Consider the following 22,432-nt stretch of genomic DNA (forward strand, 5'->3'; position numbering starts at 1 on the left):
AACTAACTTTTAAAGGTGTTCTACTTCAGCTCTTTAGCTCAGATACTGTGGCCTGTTGAGAATGATGAATGGTTAGCCTTTGAGCATCTTGGTCAGAACACTAAGGCGAGGGAAACATTGTACGGGACGTTTGTTACTTTGTCTCGTGTCAACTTTCAGGGACACATCTGATTTCCATGTTTCTTAATCGCCTGATGATCAAACAATTCAGGTTACTGTAATAGGCTTTATAAATGCTTTTGGAGATATGCAAATCCTTTACTCAACCTCAACTCAAATTATCAACCAAGTTATCAATCAAGTTATCAACCATGACTGGGAGCCCAATATTTACCTTAAGCCATAACTTTCATTCAATTTTATTGGTTAAATTTCCTGTTTTAGATGTGTGCACACCTATGAAGTAGTTCCATTTTCTTGACTGGATTATATCAGTTTGACTATCAATTGTATATCAATTATCAAGTTTGTTGTGATGTTTACATGAACTGTTGCTTTGTGACAGAGTAACAAATTAGTGGGCTGACGGGAGTACAGACCAGAGAGAAGCAACATGGCACATATATCTAAATAGCTTTTGGTGCCATTGCAGTACATTTCGGTTAAGGACTGCCGTGATCTTACAATGCTTAGGCTTAACAGAATGCTAAGATATGCTATCTTGGCAATGAGAGTTATGGAACTACCGGCTTTGGCTATTGCAACCATCAATTTAGAACTAGTAATAGCAGAATGTGAATGTTTGAATGAACCACCTTGCATGTGCATTATTTTATGCTAGCTGAAGACTGTGTCATCCCATGATAACTAAGATTCTCTTTTTATGAAACAGCCTCAATGCATGCGGCCAGACTAGTTTAAATGGAAATCCCTGGACTCTCAACCTAGGTCTTAACCTCTGTCCTAACTCTCATTTTTCGTTGTCCGAGGCTGTGTGGCCTCGTGGCCTCTAAGGCTCAGGTGGTGTTCTGCTTTAGCCCTCTTTTGTGGTCCTCTGCCCCCTCCACCCCACAGCAGCGAGGTAGTGGCTCGGAGTGAGCAGCTGACTGCATACCTAATGCCTGTAGGACGGGAACACAACTCAGGCAATCCCTCACTCGGAGACCAGCCACTAACTTCCAGGCTTGAAAACAAGAGGATGGTTGAGAGAGAGAGAGAGAGAGAAAAGAACAAATAATTAAAGGTTGAATGAGGAGGGGAGATGGAGACTGGGAGAGGTAGATAGAGACAGGAATGGTAAGAAGGATTAGATGGAAGAGTTGAAAGTGATAAATAGATAAAGAGATAGATAGATAAATAGATAGATAGATAGATAGATCGAGAGTCTCCATTAACTAGCTGTTCCATCTTCAGCAGTGGATAGAACAGGAGTGCCAGGATCTTCTCAGATTATCATCTACCTAGATCACAAGGGTGCACCACAGTGCACTCGCAACATCCATTTGTGTGAGATTGACTGTGCTTGAACCCTGACACTGCTATAAGAGGATGTCAGATCCACTCTGAGGCTGACGTGAGTGTGCGGTGGGTGTTTCCTCTGGCCTGATACTGTAAGACAAACTCTAAGAGTGGCAGGGCAATTACTCTTCTCCTCCTTTCTCTCTCTCTCTCTCTCACTTCATCCACTCTTCGTATCTGGCCTGCTCCGCTGATTTCTAGCAGCATATTGCTGAAGGAAGGCCCCTGTGAGTCCCGAAGGTCTTGGAGACATCTGTGTCTTCTAAGCCCTGATGGGGTCAGAGGGTGGATGGGTGTCTGTAGGGTGGAGGAGGGTCTGTGGGGTGGATGTCAGCCCCAGGTCTTGTGAGATATGAAGACGAAAGAGAGATGGTAGTATGAATAAGGAAGTCCATAAAGAAGGATGTGTTGGTCTGCTGTATGAGTTCTCGTGAAATCTGTAGACCCCCAACAGGCTTGCCCTGAGTTGAAGAGCGTTATTAGCGATACGTCCTTGTGTGTTTATGTTTTATGCCTTCCATTTTGATGTTCAGTTTCTGAGGAAGGCTCAGGCAGTGCTAAAATGGACGTCAATCCCATTTGACGTCCCTGATTTCACACGCTCCCAGCGTGCTCACACAGGGATGGAAGCTTTCCCATCAGTCAGACTAAATGAAGAAGACTGCCATCTCTGCTCTCCAAAGCAGATCAATAGACACTCAGGATGTAGGATAATAACTGCACTGTTCTGTGTAACTGAGAGGAAGAGGCCAGGGGACTATCAAATCACTGATGATTTGGAGAACACAGCAACTAAGTGTATAGAAAACATTGTCTCTGTATACCTCTGCTCGTCCTCATTCACAGACCTCAAACACAACAGATTCTCCATTTAATCCTCTCCCTGACAGCGCGGTTTTATAGGACCTGTAAAAGCCTTTTGAGGATCAGGAGGCATTGATTTTCTGATTAATTCATCTCATGCTAAATAGCTCTCCTCGCTGTGCGGATTTATGAGATTGCCATGGGACAATTACTCGGGATTGATGCCCATCTGTGTTGTTTCTGTGTCTGAGCACTGAAGAGTATTGAGCCTCCGCTCACCTGGGTATTAGATTCATGGCTGGCCAATCCTGTGATTGAACTGTGGGAAAAAAAATCGGAATGATAGCCGGGAAAAAACCCACTGAATTCTCCAACATGGTTCTGAGCTCTTTCGCTCTTTTCGAGTGCTTTTGTGTTTTTTCTTTCTACCTGGCGGCAGTTCTTGGAGCATGGTGGTAAAAAGCCTGGGAGAATCGGGAAGAATCATTGATTTCCTGATTAATTTGTTTTGCGTTAAAAGAGCCCTCCATCCAGTCAGGATTTATGAGAGTATCGTGGGAAGGAGCCGGTAGATTGATGCCCCTAGCATGCTGTGCTAATGGAGCCAGTGTTATGCTTCGTTTAGCTACTGGTTTATTTATCTATGCTTTTCATTTATTGCACACGCACACGCACACACACACACACACACACACACACACACACACACACACACACACACACACACACACACACACACACACACACACACACACACACACACACACAAACACACATTCTCACCACCTGCCTGAGAAGCAAACATTATCCCAAGATGAGTTTCTCTGAAGTTGGCAGAGGAAGACAGTTACGGCGAATAAAATTGTAATTCACTCTGGAAATTTTATCCACTGTTTGATGAAAAATGAATTTTTCTTTCCTCGTTGGATGACAAGAAAGTGCACTTTAAATGAAAGTGCTTTTGAGGGTCATATTGCCTCTCAGATGGTGTCCCCCACAGAATTTGTAATGCTGTTATGCTCCAGCATAGCTGGGATGAAGAAGATTGTGGCTTTGACATGTTTATGTAAACAGTTTGTTCTACTTTTGTGTCTTTCACATACCCTCGGTGGCGTGACAAGCTAAGAAGATGACATTTAGGGAAACATTTAGTTTTTGTTGTTTGTTTTAACTTTTGATTCTGTCGACCTCCTACATAATGAGACAGAATACACTTCAGCTTCTGCACCTCTTGGAAAGTGTTTGCCTGTTCAGGCCTCAGATAGTGCTGGAACCTCCAATCATTCTGTAAGCAGTAAGAACATCTGAGCCACTCTCTCCAGACATGTGGAGGTCTGAGGGTGTCTTGTTTTCCAATGTACGAAAGTATTAATGTTTTTTCAATGAAAAGTTTCTACAGCGAGATAGACGATTGTTTGTCTGACTATGTGAAACAGTTTTTTTTTTGTAATTTTAAACTGATTTCATGGTTTGACTCATTCCAAAACAGCATTACTGTTTCAAGAGTCAGGATTATCAATGTGAATAAGGATTATTTATTATTTTGTTATTATATTATTATTATTATTTTTATTATTTTTAAATGCACTGATTCTATAAACAGATTAATGTGAATGTTGGGCAGCTGTGGACTGACTTTAGATCAGCATGATAGTGGAACTGCAGTAGAGAAACACAGACCAGCAGCAGCCATCTTATGGTTGGCACACGGCACTGGCCTCAGGCCTGTGTCTGTACACTAGGTCCAGGTGGTAAACATCTGAAGCTGCAGTCTGCTCTCCGCATCCTTGCATGTGTCCATGTTGTCCCTAGGGAAGTTGCATTTGGCAGAGATACAAGTGTGTGTGTGTGAGAGTGTGTGTGAGAGAGGGCCCAGTAGGTTTGTCAGGAAAGGTATGTATTGTATTGTCTGTTCATGTGTCTATGTATATGTGCCACTTTGTCACCATAATATCCCCATGTCCTGGCAGGGGTTCTGTCCTGAGGGTAACATGACAGCTGCAGGTGTTTCCCTTGAGTACCAACTCACCTGTTTGTGAGGTGTGTGTGTGTGTGTGTGTGTGTGTGTGTGTGTGTGTGTGTGTGTGCGTGTGCGTGTGCGTGTGTGTGTGCGTGTGCGTGTGTGTGTGCGTGCGCGTGCGTGCTTGTGTGCGTGTGCAGGATGTTTAATGACCCATAGACACCATAGCTTTTTTGAGACTCCACTGGACTCCTCAGGCACACAGGGCCATTAACTGTGATCTTTGCTCATCAGTCAATGATACCCCATCATCTGTGTACTGAGAGGAAGGGTGGTGGTGGTGGTGGTGGTGGTGGGGTCTTCTCTGCTCCTCATGCTTGAGTCTAATGACATGCTTCAGCACAAGCACACCCTTTGGGGAACCAGACATTGATACAGTGACAGTGGATCAATCCACCACTAAGTTCTCCCCAGAGACCTATTTTCTAACGGTTTCTGAGAGTGACCATGTAGAATATTCTGGCTTAACTGCGAAACTGTCACTCATTCAGAAGAGACTTTGTTTGAAATAAAATAGGGAAAATGAGGTACCATTCTTGTTCGTATAATAGTTTTGACCTCTGCTCTTGTGTTTTATTTTCAACCTTGCAGCTGAACAGAGAATCTGCCAGGGTCCATGTTTAATTTTCTTTCAAATCCTGATGCTAAAGCAAAAAGACGTCAACATGACATTTTCTATCGGACTCACACAGGAACCGTTATCTTCTCCTGGAATTTGATTACCTCAAAATGAATATCCATAAGCCATCCATAAATCACAGAGCCATAAAGTAAACATGAATCGCTTGATGGATGGGGCTTTCTAAGAAGACAACTGATTGATGAAGACAACCAATCAAACAACCAACCTTCCTTCCCTCTACTCCCCCTCTCATCTAAAGAAGTTTGATCCAGTTTAGAGCCCCTTCACAGACAGAATCAGCAACAGAAGTCTTCGCTTTCATGATGAAGCGTTCCGCTATCCAAGCTCACTGCCCATGTCTCTGTGCCTTTGATTGCCAACAGCCCAATCTCTGCCATCAGTCACAAGGGTCCTCCCTTTTGATTAGCCTAGCGACAGAATCTAGGACACTAATCCTTTCATTGTCCTTGTTAGGTACCACTGCTGCATCGCCAGCTTTCCCAGATGTTTCTGCTCTCTCTTCCTCCCTCTTACGCTTTCTGTCTCCTTTCTTTCTCCGTCTGCCTCTCTCTTTCTCTGTCTGTCAAAGGTAGAGTTTAATCATCTTAACCAAGCAGATCATTCCTCCTCAATGTCTCTGGTGATTGATTTTTACTGAAAGAGGCTTAGCTGTAACAGCCTGAAGGGAATCTGGCAACAGTGAAATTACCCTGCCCTAATTCACGTGCACTGCAATAGAAGTGAATAAGGTAGTTAGGGTAGTAGCACTATGATGTAGCATTACTCACTGATTGTACTACTTTCAATGTCATATTAGACGGTAACACTAACCTTAACAATTTTCCTTTCTTTTCTAAACATATGATCCCGTGCCCCAGGGTACGGAGACTTGCCTCTGGAACGAATTTTTATTCAATTTTAGTCAATCTCAAATGTTACAGTATGATTGGCATCCCAGCACTCAGACAGACATGAATGCATTCACAAATCCCCCACTCTCTAACTCCCAGGCGTCAACAGGTTCTGTTGCAGTCTGGCTCCGCTCCTTCATGTGGTGCAGGTGTATAGCGCGGTGGAGGTCTGTAGTATGGTGGAGGTCTGTAGTATGGTGGAGGTCTGAGGTGTGGTGGAGGTCTGTAGTAAGGTGGAGGTCTGTAGGGTGGTGGAGGTCTGGAGTAAGGTGGAGGTCTGTAGTATGGTGGAGGTCTGTAGTATGGTGGAGGTCTGAGGTGTGGTGGAGGTCTGTAGTAAGGTGGAGGTCTGTAGGGTGGTGGAGGTCTGTAGTAAGGTGGAGGTCTGTAGTATGGTGGAGGTCTGTAGGGTGGTGGACCCTAGAAGAATTTTCCTGCTGCTGTTTGTTGCTCTGTTGTTTGTGTGGAGGAGGATGAAGGATGAGTTTCATTAGTGCTTTTACTTCTTCACTGCTCTCTCTCTCCTTCTCTTTCTTTCTCTCTCCTTCTGTTCTGAGTGTTTTGCATGTCGATGCAGGTGTGAGAGTGACAGTGATGGAGGCTGTGTGTGTGACTGCGGCAGTGAGAGTAATGGATATAATCAGGTGTGCAGGATCTTCTCCCCCTTCCCCTTCCTGATGTCTCGCTTAGCTGATATCTAAAGATGCACAGTGGGGCTCCGCAGGGGGTAGAACTTGTTTTGTGTAGTTTTGTAGTTGTGTAGCTTTGCTCTATTATTTATGTTTTATTTTGCCTTTGTTTTTCATTTTTCAACCTAATGTGCATTAGCCTATTACTTTCTGCTCTAGACTATAGGCTTATGTGGGCTCCCCATTTTATTTTCTCCTTTTCTCCCTTTCTCTCCCTTTGTCTCTGTCTCTCCCACTCTTGTCTCATCTTGTATGCCATTTTCTCTGTCCCCAAAGGTGTTCCTCCTCCTTGCTAGATACAGAGAACATTAGATAGTTGAAATCTGCCAAGAATTTAAAAGATCATTGCAATGTGGAAGAAACATTAAGGAAACAGTCAATAATTAATAAAGAATAGACTAATGATGTACCCTGGCATCAGTGCCCTGCAGTGGCACCACTGTCTAAATGCGCTTACTGTTTCCCAAGTAAGGGTACTTAGTAGCAGGTCTATAGTAATTTGTGTTAGAATAGCATATATAACAAGAAATACTGTTTACTTTGGCAAGTGCAAGTTCATAGCTTGTTTTTTTTCCATTGATGTGTGTAAAAGTACACTACATGCAGTACACTGAAATTGAAGCAGCATTGGGTTGCTTTGCAGAAGACAAAAGTCTTAGTAGCATAGCTAACAGTCAATGGCCAGCTTAGATTGTCCCTTTGGATGGAGACTGATGACTGATGATGGAGTAGAACAGACTAGAAAAAAGCATGTTATTACACTGAGACAAGTCGGCTCACACAGACACATGCATTGAACAGAAATACACACACACACACACACAAACCCAAAGAGAGAGAGAGAGAGAGAGAGAGACAGAGAGAGACAAAGAGAGAGAGAGAGAGATAGAGAGAGAGAACAAGAGAAAGACACACATAGAGAGAGAGAGGGACAAAGAGAGGGAGGCATGTGCTGTGTAATAGAAAGGCAAACAGGACAGGTTGCACAGCAGCTACAATTGGAGAGAGAGTGAAAGAGAGAGAGAGAATGGCAAACTATAAACAACTCATCATGACCGTGATCATTTGATTTTATGGTCAACTGTGTGTGCCCATTGTACATTCGGATTTGAATTAATCTAGGTTGCTCATGCCAATGACAGATGTGCAAATGTCAGATTGTTAAATGGTAATGAAGGAGCAGGCAGGAGGCGGATCTGAGACCTGAGTTTCCTGCAAACCCTGGTGATTTGCTTGAAACACAAACAAGGTCCCAACGCTTCTCATTATGCTCACTGAATGTGTTCAAACGCATCGAGGCTCAGGCAAAACCATACACACTCTTACGACAGAACAAATAACTGAGACTGGGCCTCTGTTAGGGCCTTCATTGTGAATGCATGCATGCATCTATTCTCTTTCTCCCTTCCATAGACACATGCAGACATATTCATACACACTTGCTCCTGACACCTCCCCTCAAGAAGAGACATGTCATGCCATCTGCCTTCAGTCAACATTCAAAAAAGACACATATGGTTTGCCTGACACGCTCATGGTCTCTTAAACTATTTGTAAGATTTCGTTTTAAAGAGTTTACACTAGTTACATGACTTCCACAGAAACCACTCCTGTACATAATTATTTATTATGACAGCTGTCATAAAGATTACCCTGGTCAACTTCAAAAGTTGATTTAACATGTATGTAGAGGCACTTTCTGGACTAAACTGATATACCATATAGTATGGATTATAATATACTGTATTGTATGTAGCGGAACGGAGTCGAATATTTTTACATTTGTGTCTAATTAACGTAATTTATTCCTGTAGTAGTACAGAGGGAGTTACTCCCTTAAAAAAATATATACTTTCAACATTTACCTTTATAATAGTTGACACAAACTAGCTCTCATAAACTTTCCTTTTTATTAGTTTCACATATTATCGCCAAAAAAAAGCTCAGCTGCATTAAGAGTATCTTTAAGTAAAGTCTTACTTTGTCAAAAGAACAGCTGGTAACTTCAGATCCCCTAAGCTCTAAGAAATGAGTGAAATGTTTATGAGCTCATTTGGTTTGAGAGGGAGATATTTGCTCAAATTGAGACTTGTTAATTTGTGCTCATTATTCTCTGATGAACACCCCGGTGGCAATGTGATTATGCACCGAATGCAAACGCAGGAACTGAAACTGACCCGCCGGAAATGAGTCATTATTTATGGAGGCTTTCATTCTAGCGCCTCCTCTCTGTGGGAGTCCTGCTTATTCCTAGCAGAGATACTTGCACACATACACACACACACACACACACACACACACACACACACACACACACACATATATACACACACAAACACACACACACACACACACACACACACACACACACACACACACACACACACACGCCGACACACACACACGCCGACACACACACACACACACACACACACACACACACACACACACACACACACACACACACACACATACACACAAAAACATGGTTTGAGCAATGTTGAATATCAAAGTTTACCCACATGGACATCTTGCCTGTATCGATCAGTTTGGTGGATGGAACCAACTACATGATGTTTATAGTGATCACAGGAGAATGGACTGAAAACATGCATATGTCATGGGGGAGGGGTGTTCTGAATTTACAAATTAAGGTATTAGAGCAGTCTGAGTTAGCCTGACGATGTCATACTCATAATTCTAGTCAGAGTCTGACACTGACCCATTGGGCTGTGATTATGGGGTGTGTTTCAACGAACCAGGAAAAAAAATGCCTCTTCCGTCAATTGGATACCTACAACCAATCAGAGCAACATAGTATGACCATCTGATACATTAAAACTTTTACCGGATCCCGTAGGAAGGATGGCAAAAACGTATTTTCGATCGACAAATGCCTTAATCGCGTTTCTCTGTTCCTCTTTTAAAATGAATGCGCTGTCAATATCTGTGAGGTATGCCTGCTCACGTACTTATTAGCAGCAAGGCTAGCTAGCTACTATGTGTTTCAATGGATTTTTTGTCTATAATGGTCTAGAGCGCTTCAGTTAAGACCTACAATCCTCGGCAACATTCGTGTTGCACATACACAACTAACCGAGTCAATGTAGACATACAAAAGTCGTGTAGATAGCTTAAATCACATAAAATATGTCCCACTAAGCTCCCGAGACGCCGCTATCTTGGAACGATTTCTTATCTATCTATCTAATCAACTCAAGCGTTGGTTGGTCATCTTTCCATCATCGTATAAAGCCCGCCCTGACAATTTGAGTGGTACGACATAATCCTGACTTCTGATACTCTCTCCCAAACTGCTCAAAGCCAGACCGAACCTCCCTGACCAAAATATTTGTGGGCGGGGTTCAGGCTGGTATCCAGGCTAAGTCTGAGTGATAAAAGTACAAAATATGGAAGAAGCAGGTGCCTACCAAATGTGTAGATGTAGAGGAGAGAATAAGGCCTTTACTGTTTTTTTTGTACTCTTCTCTCTCTCTTTCTCCTCTCTTCCTACCAGTATCCTTGCCTAGGATGAAGCTCCCACTTCAACCAGACAGTGAGTTCAGTAAACATAGACAAACCCAGGCATAGTTATCAATTTATTGGATATACCTCTCTCTACCTCTGTTAAGGATATCTCAGTATGGTACATAATGCATTTTGATGGAAACAAATGCACAGCAGCATCAACAAATGAGTTGAGTTAAAAAAGAAATAGTATTTTTTGTAAATAAACAAACAGTAAAAGAAAGTGAGAAAGAAAAAAATAAACCAAAAGGAGGAGGAGAAAAAGTACACAAAGTAAACAAACACAAGGCGAAAAGTGGTCGGTTGTGTGCAGACTTTAAAAGAGCACCACATACCGCCGGCAGTTCTTCTCGGCTTCAGCATTAAGAAACAAAGCACACAGCGTGCAAAAGAAAAAGCCTCCAAACAATCCCGCTACAGGGATTAAAATAAAACCTGTGATACTAAAACCGGAACAAAGCCTAGTGATCAATTATCGGGCTTAACCAATAAACTGGTGACAGCCTCCCAGGGCACCCTTAGAAATGGGCAACACATGGGCAACATTTAATAAAATGAAAACCAAAAGGACAAAATTATTAAACAGACCCTATGTCCATCTAGACCCGGTTAGTGTCACCAAATTAACTATGAAGAAAACTCTAATATTAACAGAAAACTAGAAAATGCTCAGTGTGACTGCTTAACAGCAGCTGAGGATAACTCTTACGCAGCCAATGACCGATTCAACAGCCCAAACTCTACCATAGTTACCATCACTACCAGTATCCGCCAGGTATGCTGGGCTAATGCTCAGAGCAAACTTAATGGTAATATCTGTGATGCCCGAGCATCAGGGTATACCGTCTATATGAGGGTATGACTAAAAGCGCAGTCAGAGTGATGGTTCAAAAGACATATGGGTTTATTAACTCTTTATTTATTCTCTATTAACTGAACCCAACTTTAACATAAAAAAGTGTTAATGAAAATAAAGAAATATCTAAATATCCAGAAAAATCCTGCCAAGCCGCTAAATAAGCGTAGGACAACAACCGACAGTGTCACGGTCCATGCCTATAGATTCTCCCTTGACAGAAAAAGTGGACATATACAGTATATCGGCCAGTGCTAAACATCAACTTAAACAAAGACTGTTATAAATCCTCATTGGTGGGGGTATCTTAATTAATTGGAAAATTATAGTAGATTCACATTAATGTGTTTGGATGGCTTTGTTTCCTGCTTGCCACAGAATATAAACAATCTGTCCGAATAAAAAGTTAAAGATCATGTTTTTCCTGATTTAGAAAAAAAACTTTGACCAGCAATTCAACTTTGAAAGCACAACGCTATCCATTGCACCATCAGTACTGTATTACCATGAAATGTAACAAACACGTTTTGCTCTATAATCATTGTTCCTCAGCTATGGCACCTACCATCTGTCTGCCTACTGTACCCTACAGCTGGCAGAGCGAGTGACCATCATTTATTTCAATGGGAAAAAAAGGGATGAAAACAATAACAAAAGAATGACGATGGGCCTTGCAACCATTTGTACAAGAGCTCTAAAAGGGATCAGGATGAACGTGTCAGAGTTGGTGTGATGTTGATATTTCAAAATTATCAGGAGCAGAAGCGGCGCCAATAGAATGGGGAGAATGAAGAAGCAAATTAATAATTATTTATAAATAGTGCAGGACGGATCAAATTGTCACACACTCACTCAGTTTCTCTTTGACTGTCAACAGTAGCCTTCCCCAGAAAAAAAGCTGCCTTCATAAAGTGCTCTTTCTAGTTGTAGAGCACAGTCCCCTGTGTGTTCTCTTTCTGTGTCGTTCAGTATCTCTTCACCCTTTATCTCCTCAGACAGGGCTGTCAGAACCCCCCTGGGTGGTAGAAGAGGCTTTCCAAGAGAATATAAGTGAGATTTATATATGAGTGGAGGGCTCTCTGTTTATAAATGTGAAGAGTAGAGAACTCTATCCCCCAACTCTCTCTCTGTGTCTGACTGTCTGTCTGTCTGTCTGTCTGTTTCTCTCTTTGAACGAACAGACAATTAGTTATTGTGCCAACACATGTTGACTATCGCCTAGTGTATTTTTTGTACTATATTTCCTGTCTACTAATTCTCTTAGTTAGATGTTTTGTTTAACATTTTGAACTTTTGGTTTGATGATGGTAGTTTGTTCAGAACCTTTCCTTTTGGTGTAGGATATAGGTTTAATAGAACAGTTTACCTGAACTCTTAATCATACAATTGACAAAACAATGTCCTGAGCATGTCATATGGTAGGTACCATATCCTGGCATTACTTGTCATAACTTTTTGGCAATGATTACAGTGAATTACTGTCTAAAAAAAAAATGACATTGTATGACATCTGCCATAAAATGTTAATGCGAGTTATGCAAGTCTCATGACAGAGGACCCCGTAAAGGTTTTCACTCACCCAAAACGAGTGTTCAGCCATTTTGCAGCAGGGTGCAACTGCGGCTGTACCCTGTGGCCTGGAGAGTATTGTGCAGTGGGGTCAAATGTTTAGCTGAGGTAGTGTTGTCAGTGAGACCTTGGTGAATGTCCCACCACTTGTTCCTCTTGCCAAATGTCTCTACATGATTTTGGGAGATAACTCCACTCACCTTAATACCGTGTTCAAAATGTAAAATTGATTATTTTAATACAATACAAACTATTTGCCACCCTCAAATCAATTTAATACTCTAAATTCCACACGGAAGGACACCTTGTTTGGCATGATATCTGAGCAGATGCCACAGCCAACAATGGGACCTGGCTAAGACTGGGAAAGGTAAAACAACACTGGAGACAGGATTATGCAGTGGAATGAAGGAGAAAGTTTGAGAGTGTTATACAGACCCATGTGCTAGGGGAAAGCCAGGTTCAGCATACCAACAAAACAGAGTTGAATGAAAAGGAAGATGTGCTCTCCCCACTACTTTCTCTCTCTGTTCCCAAGCCATTTCCTCCTGCCAGGATCTTGTTCAAGAGCTAACAGAGGAGCAGTTCTCCCACCAGGAGAGAGTGGGGGCTGTCTGAGTGCAGTAAGTGTTCTCTCAGCAGGATTGTGTTTCTTCTTCTCCATGATATGTTTTCATTTCCTTTGTTCGCTCTCGCCCTGCTTTCTTTCGTCGGAGTTGCTAGGCTCAATGTTTGGAATGTTCACTTTCTACATGAAATAGTTCAGTTCATAGTTCACACATTTTAAAATGAACTAGTTCAGTTTATAGTTCATAATTCAAAATTTTGAACTTAGTTCACAGCTCCAAAAAATAAACTAGTTCAGTTATTTTTTTCAATATGTTGCAAGCTATCTGTCTGCAATACTGCTCTCCAGTACCGTAAAGGAAACGTGTGAGGCCCCCCTGCAGAATAACCCTGAGAGCCCCCCCCCCCCCAAAAAAAATGTTGGTTATCGAAAAAAAAAAATTGGTTATCGATATAACCTTACGTATATCAGAAGTGATGGGTGTGTACACAATTAACTAAGTGTTGTTTGACTCTCTGTTTCTCTTGCCTTTTTCTACTTCCACTTTTATGCTTAAAAGGCATTGTTATGAGTAAAGTTGTGTTTAATGAACTAGATGGTCGTGACCTTCGAATTGGTTAAACTAGCCTATTGTATTGCATCCCATGTAATGTAAAAAAAAAAAAAAAAAAAACATTTTTTTTTTTTTTGGTGGGGGCCACGCGAGGCCCCCCAACCCTGCGAGGCCCCCCCGCGGTGCGGGGGCTGCGGGGGTATTCTCTACGGGCCTGCTGCTCTCGGCCCCTACACAACTTCGGCACTCTCACACTTGTCAGGCATAGACAGTAGAAGAAAGCACACCCAGCGATTGACTGGTGGGGCAACCCTGGATACAGGACTGTTAACGGTGTGTTTTTCGCCTGGAAGTCTCTTAATCTGTCACCTTAAAAAAAAGAGTGAACGTGCCATTCACAGACACCAGAATGAACGCATTCACAGTATCGTTCATCAGGCAGTAATACAGTACGTTCAGTTCACCTTCACCAAAATTATGAACGAGTTCATGAACTTTCGTTCAATGAACGCGTTCAGATGCAACACTGGCTAGGCTGTTTGTGAGAGATAACTATAAGGGCTGCTTCACATGGTTACCTCATGGTGGGGTACGACCCATTCATGAGTTTCTGTGTGTGTGCAAATCTTTTGTACCAAATGTGTGTGTGTGTGTGTGTGTGTGTGTGTGTGTGTGTGTGTGTGTGTGTGTGTGTGTGTGTGTGTGTGCGTGTGCGTGTGTGTGTGCGTGTGTGTGTGTGTGTGTGTATCATATTTGTGTATTAGTATGTGGAAATATTTTGGTGTGTGCCTTCACTTGTTTGCAAAAAGTTTTTCTAAATGGATCCATGCCACGTGGAACTCAAGCTGGACAGGCAGCACGAGATGATACGCCATTTAGAGTCACTAATCACTCTCTGAGGGACCTCAGACCGACTGAATGAGACCCCATGTGAGATGAGTTAGAGAAAGGAAGGAAGGTACGAACAGGGAGAGGAAGAGCTTGAGGGAGATAAAAGTATCTCTGCTGAGGTGTGGAATATACTAAAGCTTAAAGATGGACTGAGAGCTGAAGCGTCAAGTCTTCAGTCCCTTTGTTTCTCCCCTCGTGTACTTGCTCTTGGTTCAGCTACATTACCTGCCTCAGGTCATCCCAGTCCGACTCCTGCTGTGGCAGGAAGTTTGGAGACCCAGGGGAAAAATACTATTCTTTCAGGAGTGCAGAAGTGAACACCAGTTGCTGGAATGACATCACTTGAAAAAAAGTGAATACAGTGTTCGAACTGGTATAATTTATTATTTATTATGTCTTACAATATCATCTAATATAAAACAGTTTTTCATGAGAGGATGGTCACATTTCAGATTTTTTTTCTGTTTGTCTTTAAATTATAGCAGTAATTTGAGACTTAAATTTAAACTTCCCCACCATACATTTCATAAAATAATGTGAGTCAAAATGATAATCACATTATCTGGGATTCGTTAGATTGGTCTCGTTTGGACTCCAGAAGTGATCAATCTTACATATTGTGTTGTAGTTATTGCAAAGAGTTTAGACATTGTATGCTTGCTGCTAAAGCGCTGTTGTCCCCTCCCTATGATTGAGGTGAGGGGTGATAAGGGATGAGAGAGGCAAGAACGACACACTTCTATCTACTGTATAGATCCTTAGTTCCCTGTGGTTGTTGTTCTCCTTGATCTGCCTCTTTGACGAAATGAAAGCATTTGCCACATTCATCTGTATGTTTTTACTCAGTGTGATACGCAATGTGTGTCCCTCTACACATTTGTTCTGGCTCTCCTTTGGGTAAACAGACAACATGGGGTCAGCTGATATCGCGCTGTGGCTTGGCTGTCTAATTCATGAGTAAAGACTCAGCTTCTCAAGACTTCAGTAAGCAGTAGCTTGTTGAGGACATGCTTTGTTATTTGGTCCAACACCCTTCACTCCAACAGATTTTTAACAATTAGGTTTGATATGGAATATAAATGTTCATTCACAAGTGTGTGGTAGAAGGCTGAATTATTGACAAGACTTATTGGTTTACCTCAGTTTGGGCTTTGGTTTAAGTTGTTTGTTTGTTTGTTTCTGAAATGTAAACTGGATGTATGTAAACATCTGGATGTATGTAAACATCTGGAATCCCCCCCTGACAAAAAGGGAAGGAAAAGGCTTATCTTGTAATCTTCAGTTAAGGGTTTCTCAGCCATGACTACATTGATTTTAAGGAGGATTAGAGGACTGCTGCATTAGGAACCAGAATGCAGCATTAATGCTGCATCAACACATTTAATTGTGAAATTATGAATAATTAATTATGAATCAGTAACATACATACAGCTCTATTTATGTTATATCTCTCCTTTCGAGTTCGATTTAGTGTCTAATCTCTCCTTTCTCTATCCCCATGTGGCTTAACATGATTGCATATAAGTTCATAAGTATTCAGTCATTGGTTACTTACCACTAAGTGGGTTGGTACTTAGTAATTGGTTAGTGTTTAAGGACATTTTAGGGTTCAGAGGTGTGTTATTCTCAGGTTCCATATATGGACTTCTGGATAGTCACCTGATTCTTCATTCACATCTGCACTCTGTTTTCAAATCAGTGTAATCATTTTTATGACAAGCCGTCTTTGTTAGAGAGGATGCATAGCTGGGGAGCATTCAGCACCAGCCATCTCCAGTCTTTGCCAAGGGGCTCTAGAAATATATAAACTGGCCGGTGTTCTCTTCTAATGAGATCTTTGTTTATAAATCTGTGAACCACTATATCTATGTGGCTTTGTTCAGCTTTCCACACAGACTTTACTCTCTGACGTCAGTCTCCCTGGCCTAGGCTTTGACAAGTCAAGTAGTCATCAGCTTCTCCACTCCGGCAAGAATCTGTCAAATCGTTGGCTCCTCATGTCTCCCCCTGTGTTTCTAGCCACAGTTAAACACTTAAAGTTATAACAGTTGAAAGTTAGGTGTTTGTTTAAGGTGAGTGTCCTGATGGGTCTCCAGCGGGTGCTGTACTCAGCTCAAGTTCCCAAATGAGTTCCTTTTATTCTGTAATGGGTCTGGGTCTTTTTTATTGTAGGCTATTGTTTTTTTTTTTGTATTATAACCTAAGCCTGCAACTGCATGCTGTGACCATGGAGGATCCATTACAATAATGAAACATAAGGACAGCCTGTGCCAACCTCTTAGGCTACTTACCAAAGATGGGCTGGTAGTTGTCACTGTCATTTCACCCCCACTTCTTGCATGAGTCACTTCCTCAAAAGCACTTCTGTTCTTGTTGCTAGTTGCTAGCATGAGAGTGTTTCATAAAGGGCACCCACATTGCACTCAAGAATATATTCCTATCATTTATCTTGTTGGTTACAAAAGTTTTGTTATAATTGCAATGCAAAATCAACTTGATGACTGAAAAAATGTAGCCAATGGTGAGGACATGCTATTACAAATGTAAAACCTAACTGATATTATTATAAGAAGATAATAAGTTGTTATTATTGTCTCAAAATAATGGCTTAGTATCTTAGTTATTTGAAGATATTCAGTAGTGATTTCAAAATAGTATCTTGTTGTTACCATCTTGAAATTCCAACTTAACATCTTAAAAAGAAGGAAATAGTATCTTGAGGTAGCAAGATAGTATCTTGAAAATATGACTTGATATCTCTTCATTTTGAGATTTAATCTTGAAATAGAGAGATAAAATCTCATAATAATAATTTAAGTTTTAACACATACGGTTCAGGGCTTCCATAGTATTCTTTTGATTGATGGAGCTGTCCAATGAGCTTATACCATGGCCCCAATTGAGAGAGTTATTCTGGGAAATCAGGTTATTGACTTCACACACAGAGAGCTTAATCTGATTAGCTGCAACTGCTGCCAACACAAAACACAAATTAATTCTGTGTTAAGCTTACTTTTCTGGATTTGATGATCTCAAGCCTTGTCCTTGTGTCTCCTGTCTTTCCCAAACAGATGATGCAGTTCGCCTGGGACAATTACAAGCTCTACGCCTGGGGCTCCAACGAGCTCCGGCCCATCTCCAAGCAAGGACACTCCAGCAATTTGTTTGGTGAGTGGCTGTTGCCAACACACACACACACACACAATGATTGCAGTGGTAATTCTGGGCTTAGAGGCTGAACAGTGAAAGTATGGAAACACCTTTCATTCCAGAGGGAAATGTTTGCCTTCCATGAAGCTTTTGATGTTAGCAGTGTGGTAAAAAAACTTCCAGGCAACTCACGTGTGAGACTGCAGCTTTATTCATATATTCATGGCACAGGGGAAGGTTATTATAAGCAACCAAAGGTTCAGGTAACAAATCCAAGGGGCAAGGCGCCCTTTTTATACAAGCTTAACACTTATTCCTCTGTTTAAGCAAAATACATGTTGATACAGGTATATGACCGTACTAGTCATGGCTGTTTTCTATGAAGACTAGAGAAAAGTGATGACAAAACACACTCCACAAAAAGCATCCTTCAATCTTCCTGTTATTGACTTTTCATGATCCATCCCATGGTGTCAGTTATGTGTGTCAGCAAACTTTCCTGCTGCTGACTAGGCCATGTATGTCACATGTGGCACATGTCGGCATGAGGGAAGACCCGTAGTCCTGATAATATATTTCTCCTGTTACTCATGAGAAGGAACATGTGTATGCACCAAAAATATATGTTGCATTCATAAGAACTTAGGAACAGAAAGGAAGAGTATACTACCGGTATATCAAACTAACACACAGTAAAAAGAAAACTTATCCCAGCCAAGCACCTTAATTTGTAAAACACAAAAGTGTCCCAGCAGTTTGTGTGTATTACTGACAGCAGTGTTTTCTTGTGATATGTGTGTTTTAATTGGATAGAAATTGACTGAATTAAACGTGTAATCCTTGTTAATCCCTAACTGTCTCCTTCACCCATGTTCTCCCCTCTTATTAAACTCACATTTTCCTGTTTCCTGTCACTCAGACCCATATTGCTCCTTGCTTCACCCCCCTCCAGTTATCCTCTTTCCTCTGTCTCATTTCTTTACCTCTCTTGATCTCCCATTTCATTCACTCTGGTCTCTCACTGTGCCAGGTTGTGGATGATGTTGAAATATGTAGAGCCTACAGGGAACAGCAGCAGATGATAATAATGATGATGATGATGATGATGATGATGATGATGATGATGATGATGACGATGACGAAGAAGAGAAAGGTCACTCAGTAAACTCACATCATATCATACAGTTTTGAAATGTGTAATAGAAATATGTGAACTGCTTAAATGCAGTAGTTTACCTAGTGGAATGCATAAACAAAGGGCCTGATTTACTAATATGCGAGCGCTTCTTAATCTGCGTTCGCAAATTAACGCACGGTGTTTTTGCGCATTTTACTTGGTATTTATCAAGCCAGATCTGCGCTGGGCAAACTGTGCTTACTCCGCCCTTTAAAGAGCCTGATTTACTAAGATTGATTTGCGAACGCATCTTTGCCAGGCGCACATTAACGCACGGTGATTCCCCGCATTTTCCGTGATATTTATCAAGCCAGATACGCGCTGGGCAATCATTATTTAGCGCGCCGTTAAAAGACTGGAGAACTTGCCAGCAAGTTACTGCCACCATGGAGATTCGAGGAAGAAAAAACTAAGGTTCAGCGAATAGATAGCGAATAGATAGCGAGATAGATGTATTGGTTCACGTTCGCTCAATCACTGAACCTGATTCAATGGGTTATATTGTTGTTTTGCCCGCCATCATCTACAGCGAGATGTTTAAAAGAACACGATTATAAATAATATGCTATTGGTGGCATTAATGCATACACTGTCTATTATAACAATATATATGTGTACATGGCGAGATTAATACGTTCTACAAGGGACATGGGTTCACTACAATATATCCCCACTGAAACAAATACATTTACCAAGTAGACAGGCCTCTCCAAAATCACCGTTGCTCAATCATGGATAAATGACACTATTCCGAAAGATAAAACTGTCATGGACAGACCACTACCACGTAAGTAATGGTCATGTTGGCATCACATATGACCTGGACATTCATTGAATATGTGTGCTTTCTGTTTCGGTAAACGTGTTCGCGGATTGAAGGTGGGACTGTTTGCATGTGGGTGCGATCAATTTCTCCAATTACGTTCGGAAAGTTTAATTTCATATATATGAATATATGAATTATACGAGTTGAAACAAATATTTCTGTTCGCTGTCTCTGTCTATGTCTTTGCCTTGCTGCTGCCATATCAACGTTTTCAGACTCAGTGGAAATGCGCATGGTTAAGACGTGCTTTTATGAGGCGGAGAATTAGCGTGCAAATCAGAGATGTGCGCTCGCCGGGCAGTTTAGTAAATACCACGCAGTTCATCATTAGGCGCACTCCTCCCATTAAATAGCGCTACACGCCTACGTTACCACCCACGTTTCCGAACCATCCCACCTGTTTGCAGGTACACACCCTCAAAGCGTTAATATGCGCTGCGCCAGCTTAGTAAATACCGTTTTTCGTTACGACCGCTATTTTACGCCAGAAAATGGGCGCAATCCTGTTAGTAAATCAGGCCCAAAGTGTACTAAACCAGATACAAATTCACTAGTAAAATCATGACGAAACCATTGCCATGGACCGATTGAGAACTATTTGGAGTGATGCATGAATTGCTACAATGTTGTGTGTATGTGCGTGTGAGTGTGTGTGTGTGTGTGTGTGTGTGTGTGTGTGTGTGTGTGTGTGTGTGTGTGTGTGTGTGTGTGTTTGTTTGTTTGTATGTGTCCGTGTGTATGTGTCCATGTGTGTGACTCGATGTGAGACGATTTTTAGTGTTATATCGCTTTATTATACGGCTCTTCAGAACGTTCCAAAAAGCCCCGTTGATTTGAATGGGCCATCCCCAACGTTCGCAGGTACTTATTTTCATATAATGACCTGCATATAATGACCGCTGTGCTGTCAATGGCAACGGGTTTTGTGCTTCTGATATAGGTCTTTCGTATCATTCCGCAAGTATTCCACACTAACTTATCAATGGAGTTTCAGCGGACGGTTGAGCAGCTGTGTTCTAAAGAATGTTCAACGTCTTTGAAGTTCAACGTCTTTGGCGAACTATTTCTCTGCTTTTTAACACTACGTATAGTAACAAATACATTGTAAAAAGACACACTGTGTTAAGTGTATTTGTTTTTTTGCTTTGTTGTGGCAAGTAACCGTATAATAAGCGGGATAATGTATAGAACGCAGGTCCTTATCGGAAAATAAGTCCCTTCAGGGCGAAGCAAGACACCTCCGCTTCGCGTCGGTGTCCGGTTCACCCTGTCGGGACTTATTTTCCGATAAGGACCTACGTTCTATACATTATCCCTTACATATTCCACTATTCCTCTGTGATTGCAGAATATAGCATCTATGTTTCATACCGTAGCAATACCTGGTCATTCTTATTCATCCATTATGACTTTATCTTTTTACATACATATTGCATTGGTGTCTATGCAATTATTGTGTTATGACCCCCTAGAGTTTGGTACAATGGAGTCTAGCATATGGATGGATCTGCTTCTCTAACTTTGCCGCAAGCTCAGCACATCTCTGTGTAGATTATCATCCTGGCAGGTCTCTGCTGAGAACAATTTATTATAAAAGCAGGTTGTGGCAGGTATGGCTGACTCTATCCTCCCAGTCCAGGCATCACTAGTCGAAGCACAAGTAACAGCAGTAGAAGGGCAAGTGTGAGTCCGAGTGGAATGTAGTTTGCCCCACACCAAACTCATAATTAAGCAAACAGGTGTATTTCACTTGCTGCATATTTCCCCATTGGTCAGTAGACATTTGACTACTAAATACAATGTGAAGAGTCTGATTGCAATACATTGTCTTTCTATGGCAAAGTTCACTGCTATCAGTACAGCAGATATCAAATTTTGTATCGGATTCAGAATCAGTGGTTTGTAAACAAACACAAAGACTTTGGTTCTTCACGTTAAAACACAATATACCAGCAATATGAAGATGATATAAAACACAAAGAACAATTGTTGTAGTGCAAACAACAATAATGTGCACCAGGCTTGGAAATTAAATTGTAACGAATGAGTATTTGTAAGTTACAGTATTTGTAGATGTGAAGCAGGGTGTAATGACTATCTGAAAAAAAACAAGAGTATGGCATAGCAGATTATACTAGGCAGCTGTTTATGAGGGAGATGCATTGAGGAAAGCAACTGCACCCTCTTTTTGGTAGTTTTGGTTAAGCGCCCGCAGAATGGGAGAAGCTGAAAAATGGTTGTGTCCAGGGTGTGTGGAGCCTGTAATGATTTTCCCTGCCTTTTTTTGGTTCTTGGTCCTATAGGGAGGGCAGGGGAGCACTAATGATTCTGTCTGCTCTTCTTACTGCTCCTGCACTGCAGTCTGCTCTTATCCTGTTTTGTGGCTGGTCTGAACCAGAGCGTGTTGGATGTGCACGGGGCGGATTTGATGACTGCAGTGTAGAAATGGCTCAACAGCCCCATAGGCCTGCAGTCATTTAGTGCTGTGATGGAGGGTTTCTTTGGGACACGGATGATTGTGGGGTATTTGAAGCAGGAGGGGACTTCACACAGCTTTTAAAATGCAGAAAAATACACAGTATGTTACTTGAGAGTCAGGTGTTCCCCTATGTCTTACCATAGTTAAGGTAACATGGGACTGCTTATGTCGTTGGCTGTCCTTGGCCCTCAGGGGAGGTCTCTCTGTCTGTCTGTGTCCTCTAAAGTACACTGGATTCTGAAGGGGACTCGTCCACAGGGGTGCTTTCTGTCTGTACTCTTATTTATTTATCTCTCTGTTCATTTTTCCAATCATCCATTCAACAAGGCCT

General features: G+C 41.7%; 1 protein-coding gene across 1 annotated transcript in view; it reads left to right on the top strand.

Annotated features, from left to right (window-relative positions):
• LOC308383028 (mannosyl-oligosaccharide 1,2-alpha-mannosidase IA-like) overlaps window positions 1-22,432 on the top strand; it is a gene marked incomplete at both ends in the record, with an annotated part of 141,892 nt that overhangs the window by 21,678 nt on the left and 97,782 nt on the right. Inside the window, one exon of the mRNA XM_080860607.1 lies at window positions 17,541-17,637. Within this exon, the coding sequence (XP_080716733.1) occupies window positions 17,541-17,637 (97 nt within the window). The remainder of the gene's footprint in view (window positions 1-17,540; window positions 17,638-22,432) is intronic.

The sequence above is a fragment of the Sprattus sprattus genome (assembly GCF_963457725.1).
Source record: "Sprattus sprattus genome assembly, chromosome: 2".
Taxonomy (NCBI): domain Eukaryota; kingdom Metazoa; phylum Chordata; class Actinopteri; order Clupeiformes; family Clupeidae; genus Sprattus; species Sprattus sprattus.